This window comes from Acomys minous (genome assembly GCF_964271855.1).
Source record: "Acomys minous genome assembly, chromosome: 11".
Lineage (NCBI taxonomy): Eukaryota > Metazoa > Chordata > Mammalia > Rodentia > Muridae > Acomys > Acomys minous.
The window spans coordinates 31,313,322-31,327,356 of record NC_140492.1 but is presented as its reverse complement, the minus strand read 5'-3'; the positions used below and the strand labels follow the sequence as shown (position 1 = coordinate 31,327,356).

Here is a 14,035-nt window from a genome sequence, read left to right as displayed (position 1 = left end):
GAGGACACTGACGACGATGACGATGACCACCACCACCACCACCACCACCACCACCGCTCTCTTTAAAAGCTGTCTCTTTGAAGAAAAACATATCAAAGGTGCCCTGAAGACCAGCTCCAGGAAGTGTCCTTGGGAGTGGCTCCTGCAATTCAGTTACCCTTGGCTTAAAAACCGAGATCTGCAGTGGGGGCTGGGATTTTTCCCGTTTTTTCCCTCTGTGGCTCTCTGTCCTTGTCTTTCTTTTATCATTAAGCTTAGTGAATTAAAATCTAGCTATTTAACTCTTTGAATGTCTTTATATCAACCAAGTGCAGTTGGTTATCTGGCCTTTTACAAGTCAGAGGTTCCCTTCTCCTGCTGGAAGGGATGCAGGGTTCCCACTGTCTCAACGCTGGCTGAGGGTGGCTACCCTGCACTCCCTCCCTGCACAGAAGGCCTTCTTCATGACTAGTTCTCAGGGCAGAGCCTTCTTCAGCTAACCTCCAGAAGGTTGAGGAAAACTCTGTGACCAGATTCTTAGCCCAGCCTCTCAGAGAAAGGAACCCACAACACCTTAGTCTGAAGACTGGTATAATCGAATCTACTTTCTCCAACTACCTTATGTATTTAAAATATATATTTATATACAGTCATTTACCCATATCTCTGCATCACATTTAAGAGGAAATCATAATATCATCGAAAGTATTAAGATTAAACAATCTGTGCCTGCCTAAATCTTCCTGGGATATACCTAAACAGACACAGGACAATATGGTCCAGGGAATATAAGAGTAGTGTGTGCTCTTAAAAACTATCTCTCCAACTTTGATACTAATGTTTTTATTATGCTCCTAAATGGCTGCTTTCTAAACACTTAAAAGTTCTACTGTTTGTTAGTTCATTAAGATTATTTAGATGGTATTGTTCTTTTTTTAAATTTCTTTTATTTTTATTTTTTTCCTTTATTAATTTATTCTTGTTACATCTCAATGGTTATCCCATCCCTTGTATCCTCCCATTCTTCCCTCCCTCCCATTTTCCCCTTATTCTCCTCCCCTATGACTGTTCCTGAGGGGGATTACCTCCCCCTGTATATGTTCATAGGGTATCAAGTCTCTTCTTGGTAACTTGCTGTCCTTATTGTTCTGTGTCCGTTTAGATACATCACTGTTGATGAGGCGGCTCTACTTCTGCCACCACACATGCAGTCCAGTCTGAAAGAAGGAAATAAGAGTGAAAGGAGGCTACATGCTTTTTTTTTTTTTTTTTTTTTTTTGGCCAAAACACCTTTAATGATGAAGGGCAGGATACTAGTGTCTCCCTTCTCTGCTCTTACACATTGCACTGTGTTACAGACCTCTGGAGCCCACGACTTCAGAGAACCACCGTTAACATTAGCTGACAGCAAAATCCAGTCTCCTCCTCAGAACTCCTGTTCCACAGGACCCTATGTTAAGAGTAAACACTACATCTCACTACAAGACAGAGAGGCAGGGAGGAACCACTTGATGCTCATCTCTCAATGTCTGGGACTCGTAGAAGCAGACAAGGAAAAAAAAAAAGACATAAGTTCTAGCCCATGGCCAGGCAAAATTGGGCAGGAAAGGGGTTTGAGAAGACGACGAGAGAAATACAAGGGGCAAGGGAATAAAATAGGGAGTTATCTAAAACTAAAAGCATCCTAGTACCAGTGGTACCTAGTCCCCCTGGTGCCTCTGCACACCGCATCACCATTAAACCAAAGGAACATTTCTGAGAATGTTCATGCTCTAAGGAGCTGAAGTCCCTCCTCTTTACATAATATCCAGTTCTTCATCAACTAGGTTCCCAGCCACCCCTGTTTTAGCATCGCTCCTCACCTCTCCATCAGTAACCGCCCTCACCAACGAGGCTCTTCAAAGCTATGAACTGTCCACTTCCTAAAACATCGCATGGGAGACCTCTTGGCAAGAAATCTGCTTGCTGGTTGAGAGGCCGTGGTAATCGAGAAGCTGAAGGAATCCTTGTATCTTGATGACCAACCAATATCTTTGCCTTAGTGTGACGACTCAGGGGACATACTGAGAAAAAAAGGGATCCCAGTCCTTCAGTCTTCCCTACGTCCTAGAGTGGAGCCACCGATTACTAGAATATCTTCATTGGCAGCACCCTTGGGAGCAGGAGGAAGGAGAGAGAAGTTATGGGTTGTTCCTTCTTTTCTCTGGTGTGCTCGTTGGGCACTGCCTCAGCTACAGGAGACTGAAACGGGAGAGAGGCTGCGTTTTCCTCTGCTCCCTGCATCATGCTCTTGGCGTCGCCTTCACAAACACAGTTCCTGGGCTTAACAGCAACAATGGTACTAGGGGTAGAGTGGCAATGTGGGTGGACCTAGAACTTCAGGGCTCGGGGGGTAAGCCACCTGACAGGAAAACTGGGTCCTGGTGGCAGGAAGGTAAGAACCACACCCCATATAAGCTTCTCAAAGGGTCCTGGCACAAGAAGTGTTACAGTGCTACTTGGTTAAGATCACCAAGGAGTAGCCCTGGCCCCTCTACAGGCAGCTGCCAGCCTCTTTGAGCAAGGGTGTCATTCCAAAAAAAGAAAAAGAAAAAAAAAAAAGGGAGGGGATTCTGGTATACCTGCCAAAGGGAAAAGGAGAAGAGGGGGCAGCTCCCTTAAGAATATGAAAGCTACAGAGAACTTGTTTTCCTTAGTTACGTAGAACAAAAAGGTGATGCCATCTTCTTAGGGGGCATTCCTTTTCAAAGGCAATTTCCAAGCTCAGGGACTAGAGGGAAGTCACTAGAAACATCATGTCAGAACTTAAGACAAGACAAGAAGGGTGAGTAAATTCTTGGAGGTCCTTCTATGGAGCTCTCTCTTTCTCTCTCTGTTTCTGTTCCCTGGGTCATAGAGAACCAGGTACAGAAAAACAGGCTCATGGGATGGCGGGGTCATCCTTTTGAGGGAATGGGGGGAGCCCCGGGGGAGTGATGGCAGAGGGACAGCCAGGGACCAAGGAAAGAGTAGCAATATTCTGAGGGCCATGGGGTGCAAAGGGCGTTACCTGGTGGTGAGCCAATAGCATGTGCTTCTTGAGCATGGCACGGTCAAGGAAGCCCTGCCTGCAGAAGACACAAGTGAAGAGCGGCCCTTCCTTGGGATGGGTCATCTGATGCTCCTCCAGGGCTGCTTGGGTCAGGAAGGTCTGGCCACACACTTCACAGGCCTTTCTGCTGCTGCTCTCTCCCGGCTCCTTTTTCTTGGCTTCTGGGACGTTTAGCTCTTCCACCAAAGGGGTGCTGGTGGCTTCCCCTTCTTGAGTGAGCGCAGCCATCGGGCTCGAGGTCCCCTCCAGTTTGGCTTCCTCCTCCACGCCTCCGGAAACATCACTGGTTCCCTGCTCCATGGGTTGAGGATGGTCCAGGTTGTCGGGTGGGGGCGGGGGTGGTGGCAGAGCAGCTTGCTGAGTGGCTTTCTCAGTATTATCCATCTCCTTCCCGGTGGTAGGTGCTGCTGCTGCCGCTGCTGCGGCTCCCACTTCCTCCGCTGCCCCGGATACCTCTTCTGAGTCACCTCGCACAGATATGGCCTTCTCCCCCCCCCCCCCCCTCTCTGAGCCTCTTCCTGCTAGGGAATCTTCATCTGTCACTTCTTCCTCTTCTTCTTCCTCCTCCTCCTCTTCCTCGGACAACTCCTCTTCCGGTGATGGCTGCTGGAATTGCTGCTGAGGGAAACTCCCTGGTCCAGAGACTGTAGATTGCTCAGAGTTATTTTCCTTCAGCAAGTGTGGAACCACCGTTGGGGATCTGGCCCCCCAGGTGCATCTGCACGTGTTGCTGCAGAGTGACAGCATTAGTAAACTTCTTCTGGCAGATGGGGCACGAGTTCTGGGCCTGGGCAGCGGGACTGGTCTTGTGGCCCACAAAATGTGCACGCAAGTTGCCCCTCGTAGAGAAAGCTCTGCCACACACTTTACACTTGGAGGGCCGCTCACCTCCATGTTGGCCATAATGCAGGCGTAGAGCCCGAGGGCAGCTCAGCACGCGGAGACAGATGACACACTGGTTAGGTCCAGAAGCCGAGGATGAAGGGGCAGGGGCGGAAGTAGTGGGAGCTCCTGAGGCAGTAGAGGCCACTGCCACAGCTCCTTGGCGGTCACTCTTTTCTACCAGCTGCTGCAGCTTTGATGTCTCCGAAGGCAAGGCACCCAAGGGTTCTAGCACATAAGGGAAGGGGAAACTTGCAGTTGACTTCAAGTGGTTAGTAAGCAGTGCCCAACTAGGTAGTGAGGTCACCACCTTACTTAGCTGCATTCGGGTTGCTGCGTCACTGTCCGCTACTCCCGCGATGGCTGAGCCCTCACTCCCTGGGGGAGTGTTCTCATCAGCTTTGCTCTTGGGCTCCACTGCTTTCATGAGCACAAACTTGTTGAAAGCAGGGAGCCCAGGAGCCGCTGCTGTGCTTGTACCGGTGGAGAGCAGGGTCAGGCTCTCCGTGGCCACATGCTTTTCAAAATACTACCGAGAAGTTGCAACAACCCACCGTACTGCTAAGGCACCTGTGTTCGCCTTGCTCTAGAATGCTTAGAACTGGCACCGGATCATGCAGTCTTCAAAACGTATGTCCTTTACCAAGAGGCCAAAAGTGGATATTGGGGAGTTACTGTCAGGCTGTCATGGTCATGATGATCAGTTTTCACATTAAAAATGAAGTCAAATTTCCATTTCCCTCCAGAGTAGATGGAGTTACCTGTATCAAGTCAAGGTCAGAGAATGATGACTAGCGTTTGCATGGGGCCAAACTCTCCATCTTACTGGGTTGGTACTGTCATGCTCTGAGCCAGAAGCCAATAGTCCCTGGTCAGAGACCATAAACTACCTGGGCCACCATGAGCTGCACTCTGATTCTGGTGATAGCATTTCAGCTTAGGATCAAGTTCTACCTATGTGTGTCAATATCTTTTATTGCCTTTAATGACAATGTTTTCCATGATTTTCAAATGTCTGCTAAAAATCAAAAGACATGGTAGACATTAGTTAAAACACAGTGTGACCATTTCTTTATTTTAATTACTTATAAAAGCTTATATATTAAAAGATTGTGACTTGTAAGGTCACAATCAGAATATTAACATAAAGAAAATGTGTTATATACTTATTAAAGTTTTAAACTTTTCACTTATAATCTTTACTCAAAGGCTGTCAAGGATAAATATAATACAAATCACCAATGTAACATGCATTGGTAATTTTGAATTTTCTCAGTAATTATATTTAAAAAGATAAAAAGAAAAGATACAAAGATATGAAAGAAAGCCAAATAATTTAATTAATCTTATATGTCAAAAAGTTAACTTTCAACATGTAATCGGTAGCTATTAAAATACATTATATTCCATTTTATATTATGCTGACAATAACCAGGGTATATTTTGTGCTCACAGTTCATGTTCAGACTGGTTCTTTCTAGTGTTCAATAGCTCTTGAAGCTGGAAGCCACAATATTGAGTTTTACTGCCCCTAGCCAGGTCAATTACAGAGATAATCTATTCCTGAAAGTGTAGAATCCCTCATGTGTAAACAATTGGATCTTGTAAACTTGGTAAGAAAGACAAGCAGCCTGTGGAAAATATGATGGAGTTATAACTTCTTCACACTTCAAAAACCTATACTGATAACTTACTTTTGCCACATATAACACTGTTTGAAATGTTATCATTGTAAACTTTGTATGGACAGAAAGATCACCAGAACTGTTTTGTGAAAAGTATCAGGAAGTTAGTATCAACTGTTCTTTGAGAGGAAGTGTGGAGTTTGATTTGGGGCAAATAAGAAAGTCCATGGATTAATGGAGAAGAAGCTCAGAGTGTAGAATTGGGAGCCTGTAAGATGGCTCAGTGGGCAAGGGTGCTTGCCACCAAGACTGAAAACTTGATTTGATCCTCAGGGCTAACATGACCAAGAAAACTGCCACCTCAAAAGTTGCATTCTGATCTCCGTATCTGTGCCATGGAATGCACACCTTTACACATACATGTGTGCACATGTGCATGTATGCATGCACATACATGCACAGTTCATATAATAAAAATAGGAGCCTAAGAGCTGTCTTATAGGGCAAGAACACTTGCAGTTCTTGCAGAGGCCTTGAGTTCTGCGCCCAGCACATACAGGATGGTTCATACCATCTGTAACTCTGGTTTCCAGGCAACCTATCTTACTCTTCTGACCAAGAGCTCAGCTTGCCATGCACATACACACATGCAATCAAAACACTCATACACATAAACTAGAAATAAATAAAATAAGCCTTTTTTTAAAAAAAGGAAGAAATGGGAAGGGTAGCAGAACATTTGTGCTTTTCTTGAAAAAGGAAAAGAAAATATGGGGGCGATGAGGGATCAAGCAGGGAGGTGGACAACAAGAATGTGAAGGACAGGAAGACATATTAATCAAATGTTAATGTGTGCAAGTATGCCAAAGGAAAACTCATTACACTGAATATTAATTTGAAAAATAATATATTTAAATGATCATGAACACTATAGCAGCCATGAAGGTTAGCATCAGGGAGCTCAGCTCCACTCTCATAGAAAGAACAGGCTTCGGTTTTGAAAAGGTAGGCTTTCTTTTCATAATGCTTCCCTGAATTCCAAACGTATCCCCATGTGGTCCCAGCTCATTAGAAAGAAGTATTCCCTAGCTATGTTGGTAAAAAACCTGGCCCGTTTCCTATACACCTAAACCAAGCCACACCCCTAATTTCAGAGCCAATGATCTAGGCTGAGATGGAAGCTAAGATGGAATGCAGTTATTTATTATCTCAGGTCAAATGTTAGAACCTGGAGCTGATGAGAGAAAGTGTCCTGTCCTGATGAAATGTGAACTGCAGTGTTTCTTCAAAGAAAATCTTGGGAGCAGATGCGAGATTGGTAGAAAGCAGCAGCTGTCTCAGCCATTTCAGCCGAAAGTGACAATGCTCTCTAGAGCTGCAAACTCTCTTGTCTTCTCAGACATACTATTATGCACTTGGAGTCTCCGTTTTTCCTATCCAAAGTTACTAAATTACAAAGTCTTATGTTATTTTCATGAAATACACAGTGATATATTTTATTACAATATTTTAGAAGAACCAATAATAATTTGCCTTCTTTCTCTTTCTCTCTTTGCACTCAGTTCTTTCATGTCTATTCTCTTTGCTCCTTTGCTATGTTTCATAACCCATTGAAGCCCAAATCAGGAAGAATCTGAGGATTTATAACTGCTGTGCTGAGTTGGCAACCCCAATCGTACAGCCATCCTCCCAATTTTGCTGTGTCACCCTGCTGCCTCAATCGCCTTCTCTGTACCGTGTCAGACAACTGCCTTGAGAAAGCCTGGCTTCAGGCAACATTAGTTATCTTCATATGTAATGAAACTATTTTATCACAGATGGTTTGTGTTTTCTTCCTTGTTCTCTTTTCTTTGATAATAACTGTATACAATGCTCTAACCAGAAACCAATAAATGTTACTTTAAAAACACTTACACATAACCTAGAAACATGCTTAAGGATCCAGTATTTCAGCCTTCACAGACTATGGAGAACCTGTCTTTGTAAGATGGTCAGGAGCCTTCTCAGTTTTCACTTTAAGAAACAGAATAGAACAGAGTCCTCCTCATTTTTCCATACCTTTTGTGTCTGGTATATATTTGCCAAACTTTTTCTAATGCTCCCTTTTTCACATGGATTCATACTCAGTAGAAGTAAGTATCTGCAGTGTCATCCAGCTTTTCCTCACCTTGAATTAATTTTCATTTCCTTTTTTAATTTACTTTTTAAAAATACATTTATTTTACTACACATGTATAAAACAAACTGCATACAACCGGGATAACTGTGTGACAACCGTGAGTTCTATAAATGTTACATTCATAGTGGTTTGGCTATTTGTATTTGTCCAGCTTGAAATAAATGTCTTTCCTGTCTGGCTGGGTCTAAATTTCTGAATGAAATTCAATATCTATCCTATCTCAACTCTAATAACTTAACTTATTTATCTTGATCGGAAAAGATATTATCCCCTAACCAACTAAACTTGATTGTAAAACTATATCATCTGGCCTTCAATGCCCCTCAGAGACTTGAGAAGGAATAAAAGTTAAATTCCTGAGTGAACCAGGAGTGCAGGTAAGCAGCTTCCAAGATGTACAAATTGACTCAGACGGTTCACTGCCTGAACAGTCACCCATCATTTTCTATAACATTGGAGCCACATCTTCAACTTACCCAGCTGACCTCGAAGAAGATGCTGAGCATCAAAGAGCCTCCTTATGGAGAGAGCTTCAAATGTGGCAAACAAGCCACTGGGCAAAATGTCCTCATTCCTGCCACAAACAGAATTCTGCCTAAAAATGGGCAGCTTAGATGCAGGCAGAGTCGATGGCCACAGTCGGCCAAGACATGGTAAGCAAGTCCTCAATAAGTTCTGCCCTGCAAATAAGTCTGGCAGAGATATTGAGCCAGAAAGCTGAAAATGAGGCTCTTGAATTCTTATACTCCTTATTTTGTGCTGTCTTGCGTATTGTTTGTGTTTCTGATTTGAAAAAAATGCTTTACCTTTATCATTTGGAACTGACTCTCTAATACACACATGTACTGTGCTTACCCTTTCATTGCTGGTTGTCCATCAGCTGATAAATGGATAATGAAAATGTGGTGCCTTTATACAATGAAATATTCAACTGGCAGAAAAAAAAAATTACAAGCAAATGGATGGAGTTAGAAACAATCATCTTGATTGAGGTAACCCAGACCCCAAAGAACAAATAGTGCATACCTTATTATATGTGAATGTTAACTTGAAAGCTTTAGATATGTGTTTTTCAACTCAAATAATCACAGAGGTTGGATATAAAGTAAAGGACTGCAATGGAGTGGATATTCTAAAGGAAGGGAAAGTTCTGTATATAAAAAAGATAAAGATGGGAACCCGTGTCTAGGCCCTTCCCCATGATTCTTCCTGACCCTCCCTTCCATTCTTCCTCTTCAACCCACAAGATCAAACCCTGTTCTCGTATGCAGTGCCCTAGCATAGACTGGCAAGCCCTGCCTGCTCTACAACCAACTGATAGGCTTCTAACACGGTGTTCTCTGCCTGCCCCTCACCCAAAGGGCTTTCACATAGCTCATACAACCTTGCTACGAAGCTGGACCCCATACATACTACTTTAGGGTCTAGCCTGGTGAGTCAACTTGATGCAGAAGCCACACGCCTGAAGAAAACTACCTCTCCTTTGTAAAGCATCCATCAGTTGCTCTTCAGCTAGGGGTGGGACTTCAGGAGCCTACCCTATCTATTTGGAGATTGGCCAGCTTGATCTTTTATAGGGTTTGTGCATGTAGCCCCAGATGATGTAAGTTCATGTGTTCAGCAAATAATGTATTGACAGGTACTTACTATTCTAACTCTTACAGTCTTTCTGACCTCTTTCCCCAATGATTGCTGATGCTTGGGATGAGGACATATGTGCCAATGCTTCAAAAAATATTCTATACAAAAGAAAGGAAGGCACACTTTCAAATGTACAAAGCCATTGTCACCTTGATTCTAAAACAAGACAAAAACCCAAGAACAAAATAAAGAATTAACAGCAATCTCTCAGATGACCATACATCTTTTTTTTAATTCTCAATGAAATACTTGGGAACTGATTTCAAGAACCTATCAAAAGGGTCTCCCACCACAATGAAGTTAGCCTCCTCAGAGAGATGGCGATATGCTTCAACATAGAAAGCCAGTACCTATAAAAGTATAATGACCATATAAATAGACTAAAGGTCTGAAACCACATGGTCATTTATAAGATACACAAAAGGCCTTTTGTCAAATCTAACATCAGTTCATGACAAAATCCCTAAAGAGTGTAGGGATACAGGGATATACCTCAACATAATAAAGGCAGTACCCAAAAATCCCATAGCCAAGATCATGGTAAATGGAGAAAAGTCCAAAGCATTTCCACTACAATCAGAAATAAGAAAAGGATTTCCTTTTATTCAGTATTGTTCATTATACTGCTTAGAGTCTGAGCTATACAAATAAGACAATGGAGAATAAATGGACTACAAATAGGAAAGAAGGAAGTTAAAGTATCCTTCTGTGTATATGACATGATTCTGTGTACTAACAACTCCACTAGAAAACTCCTACCACTGACAAATACATTCAACAGGAAGTAGGAAATAGAATTAATGCACAAAATCAGTGGTATTCCTATATAGCAAGATAAAGAATACTGAGAAAGAAATTAGTGAAACTATCCTGATCACCATAGCTGCAATAAAATACCCTTTTTAAGAATATATTAAAGCAAGAAAGTGAAAAACTTCTCCACTGAAAACTGTAAGACACTGTTAAAAGAAAGTCAAGAAGATAGCGGTAGATCTAAGTGCTCATGGATTGGAAAGATTCATATTGTAAGAATAATCATCATGCCAAAAGTGATTTATAGATTTGATGCAATCCTCAAATCAATTCCTCACAGAAAAAAAGATAAATCCTAATGTTCACATAAAAGCACAACTGACCCAGGACAGTCAAAAGAATCTTGAACAATAAAATCCATCTCATATTTCAATTTATGCTATAGAGCTATAGTAATAAAATCAGCATGGTAGTGGCATAAAACAGAAACAATAATCAGTGGAATTGAATTAAAGACCCAGATATAAACACATGCTCCTATAATCACCTCATTTTGACAAAGAGCCCACCAATATTCCTTGGAGGAAAGACAGCATCTTCATGAAATGGTGCTTGATAAACCAGACAATACAGGCAGAACAATGACATTAGATCCTTATTTCTCATGCTATACAAAACTTGAATCCAAATGGACCAGGAAACCTCAACATAAGATACTCTGACTCTGTTAAATAAAAAACATGAAATGGACACAGAGCAATATGAAAGGCCTTTTGCAGGCATCAAAACAACCAACAGATGGAAGGGGCCTTATGAAACTACAAAGTTTCTGTATTACAAGGGCATTATCAATCAAGTAAAGAGACAGCCTAAGGACTGTGAAAAAACTCTTTACCAAATATACAAGTATGTGTGTGTGTGTGTGTGTGTGTGTGTGTGTGTGTGTGTGTGTGTGTAAGTTAGTATCCAGTATATATAAAAAACTCAAATAAATATCAAGTAAGCAGTGCAATTAAACATTGCCACATAGAACTACACATGTAATTCTCAAGAGGCTAACTCCAAATCACTGAAATAGTTTTTTAGTGTTTGAAATTCTTATTTATCAGAAAAAATATGAAATGAAACAACTTTGAGATTTCATTTCATCCTAATCAGTTTAGTTAAGATAAAATAAAAATCATTGACAAAAATGCTGGTGTAGATGGGAAGAAAGGGCATTTTGTGTGATTCATTCAAATATTAGTTTAAAACAACAGTTGCATCTGACATAGTTCATTTGAAAACAAAAATCCCATCTTGTTCCCTGTCTGCATAGGGTTTAAAGGCAAGGAAGTAGGAAGGACATTGAAATTTTACCTAATCAGATTCTCTGTAAAGAAGAATAATGTAATACAATAAATAATAAGGAAAATAACTAGCAAGTGATATTGAAATTGCAATCATTTTAAAGACTGGAAACATTGAAGATATTGAGAAGCATTGATATTCCTGAAAGCAGTATGGTGTGCAAAGTCTCTGTGGGGCAGATAACATGATTTCAGTGAGAAGTTGAAATAATAGGGATATCACTGAACTTTCTTAAATACTAGGAGAAATGGTATGAGAAACAGTAAGCAGATACCTCTTAAAATTAGATGTCCTGCTTACAAGATAACAGCAAGAATCCTTTCCCTGAAGAGATAGAAACAGTGCCTTTCCATGCCTTATCAAGCTCCACAAAAGTTCACCCTAGATACAATGTGTTTGTGGGGCTCAGTTTGAGAGCACGGGTGAGTGACTACTTACAAAAGAATGGGGAACCCCAAACATCCACACTGGAAAGTCTTCACGAAGCGTGGATGATGGTTTCCTCACAGCCACATAAATAAAACAGCTCCTAGCTGACCTTATAGGGCTTCTAGCACCTCCTAAGACCGAGAACCCATATTTCATTAAGGATGAACTTCATACATATTCCTGTATGTTAAGAAAAAATCGGCTGGAATATGCCTTGTTTCCAAGAACCTGTTTGCCCCCTTTCTTTGCTATTGGAATGTCACCATTCTTGTTCATGATGGTATAGGCCCAGCTCATCTGATCAAAACGGTAGTTGCTTTGCATGGAGATAGCAGATAGCATTCCATAATGCTAGCTTTCCATACATTTGGTATTTTATTGTCTTCTGGTATCTCTATATTGATGGAATCATTAACCAATCACGTATTCATACACAGAGAGAAAGAGAGAGAGAGTTCATTTTTTTCAACATGATTTAGTGGTGTGGTGTGTGTGTGTGTGTGTGTGTGTGTGTGTGTGTGTGTGTGTGTGTGTGTGTGTGTGTTTGAATGGGCCTGCATGCCGATGCACACTTGGAGGTCAGAGGTCCTTACTATGGCGTCAGTTCTCTCCTTCCACCTTTATGTAGTTTGCAAGGATTGAAATCAGATCGCCAGACTTGCACAGTCCAAACCTCCAGGGACTCCTCCCTTCTCAGCTGTACTCTCCTCAACCCCCTGACCACACTCCACACTCTCACTTCATAACGTGATTTCACCTCTCTACCTCTATATCTTCCGGTTCTCTGGCCCACGATCTTCCTGCTTCTTCATCATCGTGCTCTCAGAAAGTTCTACTGAATTTAAGTAATTCCCCAGTACAAACGACTCACCCTCAACATGCCTCACAGTTCAGGAAGGTGATGCCAACACAATGCTTCCATTTGCACCAAGATGGACAGGTCCAGTATCCACCCTCCTACTCCAGTGCTCTGTCTCCCACGGCTGACTTGACCTCTCAATAAAGCCGCTTCAGGTATCAGCTTCTTTGAACTTTGCCCCTGGATTTCCTCACCCCAAATCCTCCTGTCATCATGGACTATTTATAGTCAGGAGGTGGATGGATTTCCCTTTCTAATTTGTAACTTTGCTGTTTGCTGAAATCCACTTGTTTTCACCACTCTGCACTAGCTATTAGAATCCCTTTCGTAAATAGCCTTTCACGTTTTCTAATTGGATCCTGTAGTTCATAATTTTTGGCCATAATTTGTATTTAAATCCTCAAGTTCTTTCCTTTGTTTGTCCACTCATTCACTTGTTTTTGATAAACGTTTCCTGAAAATTTTCAACTTTGTTCAAATTACCCCCACCCGTTTTGTTTGGTAGAGGTGCCAGAAGCCTTACCTCAAGTCGATTTAGAAATCAGTTACCTATGATTTTCAAACGTGCTTTCTTACTCTGTGACAGTCCTCTGGTGTCACTGCCCCTGTGCTTTCCATGTCGACTGTTATAAGTTATCCCTTTTCAAAGCTCCAACACCATAAGCTTCTCTACTTCAGTTTACCAATCTGGGTCTATTATGAAGGAGTTGGCGAAGCTACACCCAATAGCACATGTGTGCCTACCTTACTGTCTCTGATCCTCTTGCAATGAAATCCCAGTTAGTGGTATCTCACTTAAACTCTGATTATATTTTCTACTACATGTTCCAAGGTCTTGCCCCATCAACTACCTGTATGTGGACGTTGCCAACCTTCTCTCCTAGACTGAATAAGTTTCGTGCATCTATCTGGTGCTTTGTATACTCTTCCCACTGTCAAGAATCGCTATCTTCCCTCTGTCTTTGGTCCTCCAAATGATATTTACTACTAAATCATAGCAATGTTATTATGTCCTCTGGCTCCTCAAATTCATTAAAATTTCTGTATATAAACTAATTATTCGTCCTCTGTTCCTTCCTTCCTTTAGTACTGGGGATCAATCACAGTGTCCTGTGAGGAGACCTGTATTATTCAGCCACAGCTCAGATCCTAACATTTTTCATATCATAATATTTTTTCACTTGATTTCTAAGACAGTAATGCTGTGCCAATGTTCTTCATTTTTTTAAAAAAATGCTTTATCAGTT

The 14,035-nt window shown here is 41.7% G+C and overlaps 1 protein-coding gene across 1 annotated transcript; it reads right to left on the bottom strand.

Moving 5' to 3' along the window:
• Nucleotides 1-1,307: 1,307 nt before the first annotated feature.
• Nucleotides 1,308-13,406, bottom strand: LOC311608869 (sal-like protein 2; the record flags this gene model as incomplete). The annotated part of the gene is given in 4 exon segments (XM_084801466.1): nt 1,308-2,131; nt 3,029-3,743; nt 3,745-4,481; nt 13,365-13,406. Coding segments are annotated over 4 exon segments (1,557 nt in total). The 3' UTR covers nt 1,308-2,068.
• Between the last annotated feature and the right edge of the window lie 629 nt (nt 13,407-14,035).